Raw genomic sequence first — 16,519 nt, forward strand, 5'->3', positions numbered from 1 at the left:
GTTGCCTGGCAACGTTCCAGTTCAAACACATGAATGGAGAGCTTTAATGCTGCTCTGTTGCTGTCTGAAATCAGACGTGGCCGTCGGCTGTCCGTACGGCGGAGACCAGCAGCAGGGCGTGGTCTTCATCCATAACGGTCACGCAGGAGGTCTGAAGGACACGCCCACTCAGGTTCTTTCTGGCCAATGGGCTTCCAGCTCTTTCCCTGCCAGCTTCGGCTTTGCTCTGCGAGGCGACATGGACATCGATCAGAACGGCTACCCAGGTACGAGAGAGCGGGATTCGTCATTTATGCAACTTTTACCTATGAAGCCTCTACTTTGATGTCTTCATTTTGCTTTTTGCAGATCTGATTGTTGGTGCTTTCGGCCTTGATAAGGCCGTCCTGTACAGGTATTATTCCTCACTTTGCACATTTACAGTGAGTGTCTGACAAAAAGTATGCACACTCTGTGAACTGTTTCACATTTTGTCACATTTTAATAAACTTGAATGAATTATAGGGTTTAATGTAATGGACCCAACACAAAGCAGTGGCTGTTTGTGCAAAATGAGACTGAACCTTCCCTTTATTCTTCTGTGAAAAAGTGCTGAAAAACACTGGATGGTGATTCATCTTCCATATGTTTACTGACTGTGGGAAAACTACAAACACACACTTACTTTATGCTTTTTTTCTAATGTAGTGTACAATTTATTTTGTACAGTGATATTTGATAAATTACAAAAAAAATAGGATTACTAGAGAGATTCCCAAATGCTGAGTGGTAGAACGTCCCAAGAGGATTTGTTTCTTAACGTATTTTTTATACTGTGTCCGTATTCAGATGTTTCCATACATTTCCTTTGCCATTTAGTCGTGCTGTGTGTTTCCCCATCAGAGCGCGGCCGATAGTGAGAGCCGGTGCTTCTCTCACCGTGCAGCCGGCCATGTTCAGCCCGGAGGAGAAGACCTGTTCGCTCATCACAGAAGAGAGAAACGTCTCCGTTTCCTGGTATGGACTCTGCCTATTTCCATTTTATCTAGTTTTTGTCCAACACATAAATGGTTTTTTTTTGTTCAGAGTGGGAGAACTTATTCTGCTTTCAGTCTCTTTCCACAGTTTCCACTTCCTAGCCGTAAGTGTGGAACAGTTTTAGATTTGATGTGTGGCGTCAGCCAAATTGGCAGGCGTCTTAATCTCAGCCTCTTTAAGCGAATACAAGGAAGTACTGTTTTAGTGCTTCTTGTTATTTCTTGTTGCCTTGGCAACAAGAAGGATGTGAGGACGAAAAAAGGCAGAACAGCTGGAAGAAAAATGGAAAAAGAGCAGAAAATAGTTGTGCAGTTAGGAGCTTAACACGGATTCCTGACTTTTGTCAGCAATCTGTGTTTTGACTTTTGTGAAAAACTATTCACACCCTAAACACAGATGGATGTTGAAGGTTTTTACGTCTTTTAATTATGCTGATTTTTCACTTACAGCTTATAAAAAAAATACTAAATTAGAATATTGCATCAGACTAATAAGAAAAGCATTTGTAAAACAGAAATGTGGGTTTAGTAAAAAAATATGTTTAACACCTGCTCTTAGGATGCTATTTTCAAGTGGTGCTGTATGACCAAAACTCAAACTAACTGAACGTTTGCCTCAGTTAGGGTCAAAGTTCATGACTCAACAATAAGAAAGCGACTGGGCAAAAATGGCTTCCATACAGGAAAACCAAAACCACAAGTGACCAGAGAGAACGTCAAAGATTCATGTTTTAGGACTTTTTAAAACTTGTTCTGTGAACTGATGAGTCAAAATGAAACTTTTTGGAAGGTGTTCATCCTCTTAGGTCTGCCCTGAACCAAACACGGTCTGGTATAGTGCGAGTCTAGAGCTGCCAGAATAATGACCTAAAGCACATCAGCAAATCGACTTTGGAATCACTCTGATGAAGCAAAATAAATGTTTTGAAGTGGCCTAGTCGAAGTACGAACACAAACACGTTTGAGATGATACAAAAGGGCCATTCATGCTGGTAAACTCTCCAATGTGGCTTAATGAAAACAATTCTGCAGAGTCAGCCAAAATTCCACCTGATAGCAAGAGAAGAACAACCAGTCATTAGGGTCACAGAGGGTCAGGCTGGGCTGCAGAGATTTTTCTCCATAAACGAATGAAATCACCGTTTACTCAGGTTGTCTTTGTGTGTCATACAAACATTTATTTGGTCATCTGAAATATTTAAGTGCAACAGGAAAGTAAAATACAAAGAAATCTGCAAGGGGGGGGGCTTTTCATAGATTGGAAAATGAAAAGAAAGAAAGAAAGAAAGAGAGAGAGAAAGAGAAATAGATAGATATAAGTAAGAAAAGACAGGTTGTTTTCCTGACCCTCGCTGGCTCCCTTAGGTCTTGCTCCAACCTGCTGCTGTCAGTCAGAACCACAGAAACCAGTTTGTGAATAAGCGTCAGTCTGGACTATTTTCCACTTCTGACACACATGAACAACATTAAGATAAGAGTTTTTCTGAAGCTTTGATCAGTCTAGATAAAAATAAATCCAGATCATGGTTGAATTTAAAACTTCTGTGAACTGGGGTGTAACATTATGTTTGTCTCGTTCCCGATTTCCTTTTTTTTTGTTTTTGCACGTTTGCCACACATCAGTGTTTCACAACATCAAACCAATTTAAATATTGGTCAAAGACAAAACAAAAAACCCACAAAATGCAGTTTGTAAATCCAGTTGTTTATTATTAAGGGAGGAAAAACTTGATTCCAGCAGCAGCAACAACTGCAATTTTGGCCTCCCATCTTTGCAGAATTGTTCTAATTCAGCCACAAGGAACCAGCATTTCTTAAGTTCATGCCACAGAACCAATAAGATTCAAGTCAGGACTTTGACTAGGCCACTCCAAAGTCTGCACTTAGTTTTTCTTCACATATTCAGAGATGGTGTGTTTTGGATCATTGTTGGTTTCAGATTGAGGTTGAGTGTTTTTCCTTTCTCCCGCCACATCCTGATGTTACGGGAGAAAGCTGGAATCAAACCTGCAACCTTGAAGTTGTAAGACAGCTCTGCCCATCGAGTCACAGGCAGGTCCTGTTGATGCCTTGATAAACAGAAGGTGTGGCAGTACTCAGGCCTGAGCCTGGAGTCGGTGAATGTATTTTCTGTTTACTTGTGTTGCCTTTGACTAATATTTAGAGTGATGTTCTGAAACACTGAAGTCTGACAGATATTTTAAAAAAAAGGAAATCAGGACAGAAGAAACACTTTTTCACATCCCTGTAAATATATTTCTCAGCTCGGTTTCACCTCCCCAAAACCATGTCCAACTACATTACCCACATATCCATATCAAGGAGGAACATCAGCCTGTTCAGTTACTGTAGATTACTGTAACTTTGTGCTTGAACAACGACTAAATAATGGAGAATGAATGAACAGCAGTAGCTTTTCTTCTTGTTCTACCTGCAGTGTGAGCACCAGGTTCTGTCTGGAGGCCTATGGGAAGCACCTCCCCTCTCATTTAGGTAAGACATGCTCACCCCTACACAGTGGCACACACACACACACACACACACACACACACACACATGGTCCCCATTACCTTGCTTTTGTTGTGCAGCCACAAGTATGCTGGACCTCTCTGCATTCAATTTGGCAGTTAGGATCAAGATGAAAGAGCAATTGTGTAAATACAGGGTACGGTTTAGAGAAGTGTGTGTGTGTTTATTTAAAGTATGGTGTTCTGTATTGTCTCTGCTGCGTTTTTAATGTGGTGTGTGATGATGTTTTATGCGCTTCTCAGTAGAAGCACAGAAGAGAAAAGAGGATTTATCTGTGCATGTGTGTTTGCCTTCAGTCAGAGTGTTTATCTGTGGCTATGCATACGTTGACATTCCAAAAGCAATGAGATGATGGACTTTTTTTTTTCTATGCGTGTTTCCACCACTGTGTGGACTCTGAAGGCTTCCTGGTGGAAGTGCAGCTAGACAGAGCAAAGCAGAACCAGAAGGAGTCTGTGAGGAGGGCGCTGTTCCTGGAGAGCCAGCAGCCCACCCTGCTGAGGACCCTAAACCTCACAAATGGTCAAAGGTTCTGCCATGAAATCAAAATCTACCTGCGGGTGAGTCTTTGAACTGTGTGTTCCCCTCAAAAAACAGCAATAGCAATAAACAAAGTATTTGTTTAGTGAGCCAATACCCTTTTCTTCTAGTACCTACTCAGTGAAGCTGGACTCAGGTATAATAGTTTTACACCAATAATGGTTACCTGGTACCAACACCTTTTTTAAAACCTACTTTGTGGAGTCAGGCTGAAAATGCAGCATCAGAAAACTTTGTGTCCCTGACTGGCTGGGGGTTGGAGTCACGAGTCACTAGTTCAGTCCCCTCATTTGTAAAAACTCCCCACAGTGACTCAGTGTTTTGACTTCAACTACAGTTTGCGATCTCTTTTCTTCTGCATGCTTTTTCTGCCGTCTCCTTCTCCAGCTTGTAACTGCTGGGTTTTTCACTGTCTCTGTCTCTGCCGCAGGCCGAGGACGAGTTTCGGGATAAACTCTCTCCCATCGACATCAGCCTGAACTTCAGTCTGGATGGTCGGGTGGCGGCGGATCAACACGGCCTCAGTCCCATCCTCGACTACCAGACAGAGCAACGTGTGGAGCAGAAGGTAGGATCATTATGTCCTGCTTGGCGCAGGACCCACCATAAACATTACTGTTCCAACATAATGAATGGATTGTCTGTTCTCACTGCTGGTAGAATGGTGGCACGGGTCAAAGCGGTTTCTTTGACATTCAGAGGACTTGAAGTGCTCAGTCTGCTGCGTTGCTCTCAGATCCTCTGTTGCATATATCGACTCTGAGGTTTCTAAATGTTTTAAGTTTGATAAAATTGTAAAGTTTGCTGTTTGCGAGTGATTTTCCTCCACAGCCATCAGGGGATTGAGTCACAAGATTCACAGTGCAGCGATTCTGTGAATATTGTAAAAGCTTTGTGTTGTCACATTCGCTACATTTGGCTCCATGGCAGATCAAAATTCCAACATTTGTTACATTTTCAGCTGGTGTGGAAATGGCATTTAAAGCAGAAATTACCACAAGTTATCTCTCATTCAGAGGACATGAAGTGCTCAGTCTGCTGCGCTGCTCTCACATCCTCTGTTGCATTTATTGACTCCATGACTTTTAAATGTTTTCAAAACCATGGACTGAGGTTTGTAGGTGGACTAAAGTTCACTTTTTTGGTCCTCGTCAGGGTTTGCTTGAGCCTTTACATCTCACCAAATGGACGGGATTTCCCCGGGAAACGGACTGGAGTTCCATTAACAACAAAATCAACAGGGCCGGTGTGAATACACACTCAGATTTTTACTATTGCTGGGCTTTAAAGCAGAACATCAATCCTCATCCTTCATATTGAGGTGGAATTTTCAGTGATTGTGAGAACATATTGTGCTTTATGAAGTAGAAGGAGAATGACACGATAAATAAAAAATCAGAAAAGTCTGGAAATCATTTCTAGTTAGCCTCCGTGAGTCAGTGCCACCTTTTCCTGGAGTTAGAGCTTCAATCTTTTAGGTCTCTACCTGCTCTGTTTATCTATAGACTGAAATTATTGCTCATTCTTCTTTTTCAAATATCTTAATTACTATCAGATTGGATGGCCAGTGTCTTTATCTCACCACAGATTTGAAATTGCTTCTAGGTCTGGACATTAACTGAATCATTGAAAATGCATGGTTGGGATCTTTGATCCTGCTAAAGAACAGCATCTGCACAGCACAAGGCCATTTATTTATCCTGGGTTTGCCCACGTCTGCACAGTGTCTGCACATTGACACACTCTGGAGCAAAGATAATCAATCAAACCTCGGTGAATTCAGGAGCTTTAGAAACATTTAGCATAGTTGTGCTTTTTTCTGGCTCAGTCTCTGTTCAGCTGCTCATCTCGTGTGGCTCTTTGTGTTTCTACAGTTCAGAGGAATAAAACGCGTCCAAGTCTCCAAGCCTCCGTTTATCGCTGGCGAAGTTGAAGCAGTCCAATGAAACACGTTTAGAACCGGCTTCATTTGGCCGTAACCACATTCATTCACTCTGTTTGTTTTCTGACTCTTGTTCAGGTAAAGAGAACCGATTAGTGGAGCTGAACTCAGCTGACTGAGCTCCCACACACACACGCACGCCCACCCACACACACACACAGACTGCAGGCAAGGGACTCACACGACTAGAAGGTTGTTGTTTTAAAGGGGCAGTGTTATGTAAAGTCAGCTTTTCTGAGCTTTACATCATGTTATAATGATATTCCCTCATCATAAACACACCTGGAGTTTTGCCTTGATTCTTTCATGCTTGTGTGAGAAATCCGTTAATCTCCATGGCAACCATTCAGCTGTGCTAAATGCCTGGGTGGGCATAGCTCTGCCTTGGTGACGCAGCTCCTCCTCTGAACTGCAGTTTCCAAGCGTGCGAGCCACCTCACTCCTCCACTCTGCTCCTTCAGACTAGCCAGCAGGAATTAGCAAACATCTGCTGAGTTCATTCTCAGTGAAACACTAGCAAAAAAAAAACGTTGCTGAAAGGTCAATAGAGGAGCCATGTTGTGATGACTTCCTGAAGGCGGAGCTTCAGAAAGAGCAGGAGATTTTAAAGAGACTGAGGCCCAATTTCAAAGTGTTAAATTATAAAGTCAAATTTCTTTTAAGTCATATATGTTATGTAAAACATTTTTATAACAACTGAAGTTAAAATAGGTATTGTGCTATAAAATGACTGTATGTGCCTGGAAAATACAGAAAAACAGAATTATGCAATTAGACCTACAGAGTGAACGTAGCCAAAGAGAAGACGACCCACATCATGTTGAAAAAAGCTTTTGCTGTGTAGACAGATTTTACCTCTATTTCCTAATAAAACCTTCTGAACATTGATTTGCCAGATTTTTTTCATTTCTCCATGAAGATCAAACTGTTGCACAAACCCGGTGAATAAAAGTGGTTTCTGATTCAGCAGGAGTGAAATAGGAGATGATTTGTCTCGAATGATCCGTTTGGTCCAGCCTTCTCTCAGACCTCTGAGGTTAGAGAGCGCAGCTCTGTGAGGAGTTACGCCTGAACGTTAACTGACCACAGTGAAACCAGAGACCACACCACTTACACGGCCACAGAGCTTGAGTTTTAGGAACCAAACTGATGGTCACCACAAGAGCACAGCGGATGATGTCATAAACATCACCACGTGCAAAAATAGAGCCGCCCGCCCCGCACACGCCTGTGACTTCCTCTGCTCACCCCGGCAGAACGCCCTGTGATCCTGTTAATGCAGAAAATGGATTAAAATGAGAATAGATTGTTGTTTCAAAGCAGAGTAAGTTAAAGGATTTTTTTTATTGATGCTGACACCTGAAGTAGCGATGCACTGATTCAATATTAATATCTGTATCGATCCTGATATTGAACAAAATTCTAGGTTGGGTATCGGTGGCGATCCATGAGGGCAGATCTAGTCAGTCCAATTCTATGCTTTGTGCTCTGAGCAACGCCATTTTTTATTAATTATTTTACATTACATTTAGAATTCCTAATCACACTTACTGAACCATTTGACAGAAGGTTTGTTGCAGTTTATTTGTTACATGTTTGATCAAAGTAGTCAACTTGTTGTTTTTGTCGTTTTCAGTTCCTTTATTTTTGATTTTACATTGGATGTTATTTTCCTAGTTACACTGACTGAACAAACTCCAGGTGTTTTTGTGTGTTTGACCAGGCTTGTGAAGCTACTGGTGTGTTTAAGTGTTCTACTGGTGCAGAGTTATCAGATAAATGTGTAATTCACTATGTTCATGTCTGTGTTTTTTTTAAAAAGAAACATTTTAAGTAATTTTAGCTGTTTTCCAGTATCGGCTCATTATTGGCCGATACCAAACCTATATTGGTATAGAATAGTAGATCGGTGCATCCCAAACCTGAGGCGGCGTCTCGTTGCTCCTGTTTGTGTTTCATACATACAGAAGGGGAGTGTCTGCGGAGCCACATGGGTCACGGCTCTGCACAAACACAAAGGAAGCTCTGACAGCTCAATCTGGGTGGGGCGCTGCTCGCTGCTCACACATCTGCTCCTGGTTTGTTGTGCAGGCTCCTGTCTTGCGTGAGGTGATAGGCCCAGCCTCACAACCTGCAACGCTATGAGAGCGATTCACGGCAAAGCGAGAACGCGATTGGTTTTTAAACGCCTCATCTGTCATTTTCTCGTGACGTGCCAGAAATTTCACCCTCTTCTTTCAGTTTAAATGTAAGATCAGATGATCCCAGCACCCAGTGTTATGTGGTCAGAGGCCACATGGAAAATCTGTCATGTGAAGTGGAAAATAATCAGGAAGCTGGAGGACTGAGAAGTTTCAACACACATTAGTCGCTGCATGTAAACTCAGGCATAAAAGTTTCCCCTCTAAGGCAAAAGGTCTGATCTTCCTTAGATGCATCTTTGCACTGATGAAGAAAGTTTGCTCTGCAGAAGTATTTACACCACTGACCCTTGAACTTTTTCACATGTCACATCGAAGCCATAACAACAATATAATTGTGCAAATTCAATTATGAAAGTAAATTTACTTAAACGTTGCAATTACAAAAAAAGAAAAAATTCGGACAAAAAAGTTTCTGTCCCGGGATGAGGTGCTTTTAGGCCATATTGCAATTAGTTTATGTCGCAAAACTGCAATAGAAATGCTTTTTTTTTGTTGCATCGCACGAATCACATGGCCAACAACCGGATGTTACTGCTGGCAAAAACCACGAAGAAGACGACAGGAAGTAGCTGAAGGATGATGGCGCAGTATGTTTTTTAAGGACTTGTAGCAGCTCACCAGCAGTTGAGTTACTCAGCCAGTCTCAACGGGTGAATTTATCGTTTTATTTTTCTTTGATTCAGATCCACCATGATCATCACAGTCACCTCAATCACAATAAAAACTAAAACATATACAAATATTAGAATACAAAACATAAACTTACAATACAAACAACAAAACAAAACGTACCTCGCTGCTTTCACTGGGGAACACTAAGAGTTGATTTCTTCGCGTTTTTACAGTTCCAGTCATTGATTGGCACAATGATTCTACCAGCTTTATAGGGCCTGCCCTATTAGCTATGGCAGCCCGTGAGGTACATACAAACCCCCCGAAACATTACAAAGTGTAAATACCATTAAACAAAACAAAATAAAAACCACCAACAATGCTAATCAAAACAGACAAACATCAATAAACAATCTGCGACAATCTTAATTTAGAAAATTCACTTTGAATAATTTACAACAATAGTCTACAAATATAAATTATTTGGGCAATTTATTTTAAATAGTTCACTATCCGTTACAGAACTTATCGCATGAACAAATGTATTCATGTCTGATTTTAATAGCATTTTTTTAATTTAGTGCAAACACTGCAATTGCAAAATTGTGTTCTTTCGACATTAGTGGAATATGGACAACATTTTGTTCACATTTGTAACAGAAACTCAGATACAGACGGCTGATTGAAGCTTCTGTCAACGAGAACAAATAAATAATCAAACACCAAATCATAGTGATTACAAATGATAATATAATTATATTGTTGTTTGTGTACTAGCAATGAATTTGTGTTCTTTTTATTTACATTTTATTTAAAATACTCCATAGTCTATCCTAACTTCTGCAGTTCAAAATATCGTTTTATTTTTGAACTTTATTCTTTTATTCTTTGGTCTGCTTCCGTTGGCGGTTTTAAACATCTGAATTTCTCTGTGGTGGAGTCAATAACATCATATCTTATCTAACTGAAGCTAAAACAATGTGGCTGGACTGACATGACTGAACACAGGAATGAACAGGAAGTGGTAAATGCCTGGGGGAGCAATTAGACAGGTGAGTGGAAACAGCTAAGTGGAGAGAAGGTAAGTGAAGGGGAAGTGAGGGCATCAAAGGAGCGGCACTGGCAGCGCAGCCATCCTCCAAACAGAAAACATGAGCTGAGCAGAGAGAACAGACATTAACTAGGACCTTAACCAACCAGTAAGGTTGGGGGGAAAAAAACACTTTTTAAAACACAAACTACATTGTTGTTAAAGTTAAGTTGTGTAAAAGAATTTCACTGGTTTAAGTGAGTGTGAAATCGGCTCTTACTCACATGTCTCACCAGGGGATAACAGAGTAATAACCACATACTGCATGTCAATAACCAAACCATAGAAAGCAAAGAGAATCATCTACTCCAAGGAAAGATGTTGGCTGCTTATCCCTTCCTTACAGAACCCCACTTCAAATCCCCTCAACTCCTTTAAACACATGCATGGAGCCACCAGAGTTTGCTAAAAGACAACGGTTGCTCAGGACTACATGTCTGACGGATTTATCGAGACACAAACCATCAGAAGTTAAACTTCACCTCTGCTCCCCGTTTCGGACGTGGAGTTCGGAGTCGGTGGAGAACTTCAGACTTTTCCACTCTGAGTTCTGACTTTACGAGGTGTTCCAGTTCACGTCTACATTAGACATTCTTTCCGAGCACAAAAGGAACATTAGGCACTGTTCAGCATGAGTGGAGAACAGAGAGAAACTCCAGTGACAACTTTTACCACTGCAGGCTTAAAGAAGCACTAAGTGGAAGAACAGGACACAATAAGTCCTGACAAACGTCAACGCAGCATGCTGAGTACCGATTCATCTTACAGCACATCTTACAGCTCAGAGTTTCAGGGCTTCTTAGGTTTATGCTGCTTACGTTGAGATTAAAGTCAAATCTTCCTTTCTCCTCATGTTTCATTTTCTTCATTGAGGTCGAAGAACATGACAGTATGCTTAAATACAGAGAAGAAAGTGGGCTTGAAGTAAAGACGACTGGAAGTAAAAGATTCACTCATATAATCTGTAAATACATCGAAAAGCAACAAGTTGGAGGAGGATTCTTCACTGAGAGTTTGGCACTAACCTCCACCGACCTTGTCCCTCGCTCTGTCTGACATTCATTTTGGAGTCTAATGCTTCCCACATGTAGAGCAGACGAGGCCGTGGCGTGGCTGACAGCGCGACGCTGCGGATGGATGAGAGCAAAGAGCAGAGAGGACCGAAGGACGTGAAAAGATCAAGGGCTCATATGGAAACGTCAGTCCTGCCAAATCAAATCCCATTCATGTTTTCCTTTTGGTTTCTACAAACTCAGCTGTTCCAGAAAACTACAAGGGAAATGAGTCCCAGTTGTGTTTTTGAGGTTCCAACTCTTCTTGATGGAGGCTCTCCGCAGAAATGTCATTGTTTTGATGGAATTCATCTTCTGACTCTCCTTCATCTTATTCCTTTGCTTTCTTTCCACATATGAAGCAAAAGTTTCTTTTATCTTGCAGTGATGAATGGTCGTTCACTCTGAGCTTTGTGGCAACGTTTGCTGGTTGAGTTCAGATAGAGAGTATATGAATGGATTCAGGGCCGTGCAGAGACCTTTGGAGGGCCAGGGGCTCAAAGTTAGAAAAGGGCAAATTGAACAAGATCTTAAAACACCGTACAACAACATAGTAACAACCTATATTAATCAAGCATTTAATTGGATCCTACTATATCATTGCCATCATGCAAAGCAAATCTAGTCTATATTTTCCCCAACAGGTATAAAGTTTCTGTTTCTGCTGCTGACAGTCCTGGAGGGCTGAGCTGATCTGAGACTGTAGCTGTTAAACAGACCAGAGGAGAGAAGGTCAAAGGTTATAAAGTTATGAAATGAGCTAATTTGCAGCCATTTTACTAATTAAGCCCTAATAATATCTATTTAATCTCTAGAACAACCTGACTGCAGACTGATTTATAGATCCAAAAAGCTCAAAGGGGTTAACTCTATATCAGAAACTTTTTTCAGTGATGTACCCCCTTAAAAATATATTTTTAGTCAAGTACCCCCTGACACGGGCAAAACATTTTTGGAATTAAAAAGAGGTACAGTGCTGTAAAATCACTGTCTGATTTATTAAAGCCAAACAACTTATATCAGTGAACCTGACAAATACATCCATATTGCAAACATTGCATGGTTAAACAAAAAAGAAAAACAGAAGACGGTGACCACCAGGAAGGTATAAAACCAGTCAAACCGTTTTATTTTAAAGGATATTGAAACTAAATACTGAATATAAAATTCAGTGCATGAACACACATTTATATTTTATCGAACTTTTTACAAAATAATTTTTCCCAAGACTTATTATGAGGAGCCTACTGATTTTTTAAAGATATTTTGAAAAGCTTCACGTACCCCCTGCAGTACCTCCACGTACCCCCAGGGGTACACGTACCCCCATTTGAGAACCACTGTTCTATATAATAGTTTGATGGTAAACCTCTAGATCTAGAATTATAAGACTGAGATATCAAGGCAAAGAAAACTCATTAGCTGCTGGTAGGGGCCATTCAGGGGCCTCCAGACATTCAGGGGCCCCTAGAAATGGTTTAATTGTAACACAGACTATAGATCTAAACCTGTAGCATCATTTATAGAGAATGTCAATGTTATTAAATTTTATTTAATGCATCAGCTGAGAAAAAAATTGTACATTTAGGATTTAATTAGGAAGTTTACTTTGTAAAAGTTTAAAGAATCATTTTTGATAGTTTGATTGTTGTGTTACCATGGCTACAATATGGTGTGATCGTTGTGTTTGAATTGGGTTTGTTCACAAATACATCACAGCAAATAACCAATAATCAGTGATTGATTTTAAACTCGGCCAATAAACCTGGTCTCCCTCTCACATACTTCACCTTATCTATATGTAAACATGTTAGCGATGCTGAGGTTCTTACTAGGACGGGTTCCGGAGTGAGGGGGGTTCTGTCTAAGGCCCCATATTACCTTGAGCCGGCCCTGGAGGAACAGCTGCTGCGATGAGCATCTCAGGAATCCACCTTTAATCCCCCGGTGGCCCCTGTCAGTCCCCTGATGCTTTAGACATTTTGATTCATTTCATTGTGGCATGTTTGGCTTTTTGCTGCGGTTCTAATTATTGCTCCAGTTTTTTCTCTGATGTTTATTTTGTGACTCTAAATGCTCTGGGCCGAATCTTTCTTTAACACTTGAGGTTCTGCAATAAAAAGTTCTATTTACAGCCCAGAACCTCCAGCCCAGATCCCGCCAGCAGCGGCTTTAACCCGCCTGGTAGAAACGTGAAGGAGAAGCAGAGTGAACAGTCAGCAGGTGGTACCAGGTGGTACCAGGTGGTACCGGGGCTTTGAGCTGCGTCGCGACTCGCAGTGACAGTTGCAGTTGGAAATACATCTAAAAACAACCCTGTCTTATATCAGGATGTCTGATATAAAGACAGATATTCTTTATATCTCTCAGTGGACCGTCTCAGACTGCCTGTAGTGAACCGGGCTTTTAGCAGAATGATGAAGTTAAAGTCAGACGTTTTCTCTGCAGCCGAAGCATTTCTGTGTTTAGGGCGAGGCGGGTTTTGTCCCGCTATTGCCAGGACGATTCTGAAAATTGTGACGCTGTGACATCAAGGATAAAAGAGGCAGGAGCTCAGGATTTCATAACTTTTGTTCTCAAAACTTTTAATACTCAAAACCAGAGAGAAAAACAAGTACAGTGTTTTGTTCATTAGAAATAAGAAGTACTGCACTCTACTGCAATGTCCTCTATGCACAGCCACTGCACAAGACTCACTGCTGAAAAGAAAAAAAAAAGAAACTTGCTTAAAGTTTGCTGCTGAAAATTTGTATGGAAAAAACTGAAGAGCAGAGAAAATCTGAAGGATCCCAGAATATTTCAGATTTAACGATTTATGAGAAAGTTACGCCTGAGCAGCTTCTTCATGCAGCAGCCGTCTTAAAGTTGATATTACCCAAAAAAAAAACAGGCTTTCCCGTCTAATATCTAATATATTTCTGTAGGTGTACTTCATTCATTATTTCATTTTTGCACCCATAACTCCATAATTTGCTGTGATTTCTTTCATTATTTTAAACATCTGCTGTGAATTGAATGTCAACAGAAATATTAGAAAGCTATGAAGTGAAAGAACTGATGAACTTCCTGTTTTACCTGAAGCCGTTTGTCTCTGTGTTTTCCCATCAGGCCCAGATTCAGCTGGACTGCGGAGAGGACAACATTTGTGTCCCTGACCTCAAACTGGCTGTTATTGGGTGAGAACATTGTGTAGGCCATAATTTTCCTTTTTTTAAAAATCTTTAAAAAACTTCACTACCTTGAGCATCTTTAATCTGCTCTAGTTAAAAAACCCCAAACACTCAGACTCCTCAAACTAGACATTTCTACACTAAAAGGAGAATATTTAAAACCCAGTTTGCTTAGACTCTGAACACGTTGTCAGATTGTTGCTCAGTAGCCTCTTCCACCATGTTACAGCTTTTTCACACGACATCAGTCACTATATCTACTTCTGATACAGTCTGGAGCTCATAAGTGAAATTAGAAATTTTGACCCACAAATATGTACCAGAGGCATTTTTTTTTAAAATGTTTATTTTTACATAAATACCCATGTAAAGTTCAGTAAGAAGTCCAATATAAACCAAAATCATAAGAACCCGCCGTGCTCATCGTCGGTGCTAACTGCTCCGGTCGCTGAATCCTCCAGCAGCACAGATGGTGCAGGGAGGAACTCCAGAAAGTTCACAACCAATGTGGAAATATTAAACCTTTCAACACGTACAGGCAGACGCCACAGAGTGCTTTCTGAACAAAATATTATCTGACATGAGATGATTTTCTGCATCATCTCATGGATGACAGACTAGAACAGGTTAGTGGCCGCTCCTCTGGCTGTGGCTTTTTTTAGTTTCTATAAGTTTAAAAAAATACTCTTGTCTAATTTCTAGATTTATTTAGAGATTCAGATAATTCTGTGTACATACTTATTTTTTATTTTATTTGTATTTCTTTGTTCATATGTATCTATCTTTTTATATTTGTACTTGCTTATATATAACAGTTTGGATGAAGTAACTGGTCAACAAATAATCTGTTTCTCCTTTGGGATTCAGAAAGTATATTCTGATTCTGTGTTACTGGTGTTACTGGTGTTACTGGGCCGACCACTGCGGCAGCTCCAAGACACAAAAATTAAAGAGACATGGGGCGTGGCGTAGCGGTTAGTGCGACCCGTATTTGGAGGCCTTCAGTCCTCGACTCGGCCGTCGCAGATTCGACTCCTGGACCCGACGACATTTACCGCATGTCTTCCCCCCTCTTCTTCCCCGTTTCCTCTCAGCCTACTATCATATAAGGGACACTAGAGCCCACAAAAAGACCCCCTGAAGGGGTTAAAAAAAAAAAAAATTAAAGAGACATTACCCAAATTCAGCTACATCAATTCTAGTAGCATCTGAGCTCAGCACACAGATGGCGGACTGAACCAGAGTTGTTGATGTGTTGAAATGTCATTTTAAGCGCCGTAATAGAAGAGATCGTCTTCAGAAGAGCATTAGCCGCTTTGAATGCTGCCAAGGCCCAGAGTGTCACGTTTCACATCTGAACTGAGATTTTCTGCAGCAGGTTGTGCAAGTCCCAGAATGATTTAATACTCTTGGATCAGTCTGGTAGGATGGATATTTAATCGTTCTTTGTTTGTGAATGAACACCAGAGAGATATGAGTCGGTGTGTTTCCCCTCCAGTTCGTGGAGCGAACACACACACACACACACCCACACACACACACACACACACACACACACACACACACGCAGGCTCTCGCTCCTCCTCCCACGCAGCCAACTCTGTTATGAGGAGTGTTTTGAATTATGCGGCCATGTGATTCCTCTTCACAGCAGAAATCCAATCAACGCTACAAGGCCCAAAGTTCTGCCTGAGGATCCGCTTCAAGGCCAAGTGATTCAGCACACGCATGAGAAGAATTCCTCCTCGCTGTAAAACATCAGCAGTTTGCTTTCCTGGGCCAACATTCCTTAATGATGGGCCGTTTAACATCCAGGATGAACCCCGAGGTTTATCACTGTGTTTGTTACGCTCTGACTGAGCGTCCTCCGTTCACCCTGGGGTTTTCTTTTTTCTTAAATGAAGTGACTGTGTTGCGTCTCAGCGGTGGGCTGCAGTTCCCTTTTCACTCTCGGCATCTGTTGAGAGTTGGTGCTATTCCATCAGTGTTGCTTCCTGGCCTAATTAAAATCATCTGGTTATTCTACCTAGAGAAGGGTCACTGCGTCCAGACCGGGGGGCAAGAGGGGGAATGAAAGAAGACCCCCAGTCCAAACCCTCCACGGACCTCGTAGCTCCTTCTCCTGCTCAATAGAAACGTGGATTTACGGCGCGGCGGCAGACGGGGAGTGGCCACGGCCCTGGAGGTTGTGGAGAGAATTTATCATGACAGTTAAAATGTGCTGGCGCTCGTTACTGCATGGGGGGTCGATTTCCTGAGACAAATCACAGTGGATCGGGTTCGGCTCGGGTTCCCGACCGGCAACGGCTGAAAGAAAGGCGCACTGTTTATGAGTCTGTCACCGTGACAAATGTTGCTGGGCGA

The 16,519-nt window shown here is 41.5% G+C and overlaps 1 protein-coding gene across 1 annotated transcript in view; it reads left to right on the top strand.

Annotated features, from left to right (window-relative positions):
* Window positions 1-16,519, top strand: part of LOC114135751 (integrin alpha-5-like) — a 52,295-nt gene that overhangs the window by 23,618 nt on the left and 12,158 nt on the right. Inside the window, exons 13-19 of the mRNA XM_028003300.1 lie at window positions 75-266; window positions 349-394; window positions 883-996; window positions 3,454-3,509; window positions 3,948-4,105; window positions 4,516-4,653; window positions 14,094-14,161. Of these exons, the coding sequence (XP_027859101.1) occupies window positions 75-266; window positions 349-394; window positions 883-996; window positions 3,454-3,509; window positions 3,948-4,105; window positions 4,516-4,653; window positions 14,094-14,161 (772 nt within the window). The remainder of the gene's footprint in view (window positions 1-74; window positions 267-348; window positions 395-882; window positions 997-3,453; window positions 3,510-3,947; window positions 4,106-4,515; window positions 4,654-14,093; window positions 14,162-16,519) is intronic.

This window comes from Xiphophorus couchianus, chromosome 20, assembly GCF_001444195.1.
Source record: "Xiphophorus couchianus chromosome 20, X_couchianus-1.0, whole genome shotgun sequence".
Lineage (NCBI taxonomy): Eukaryota > Metazoa > Chordata > Actinopteri > Cyprinodontiformes > Poeciliidae > Xiphophorus > Xiphophorus couchianus.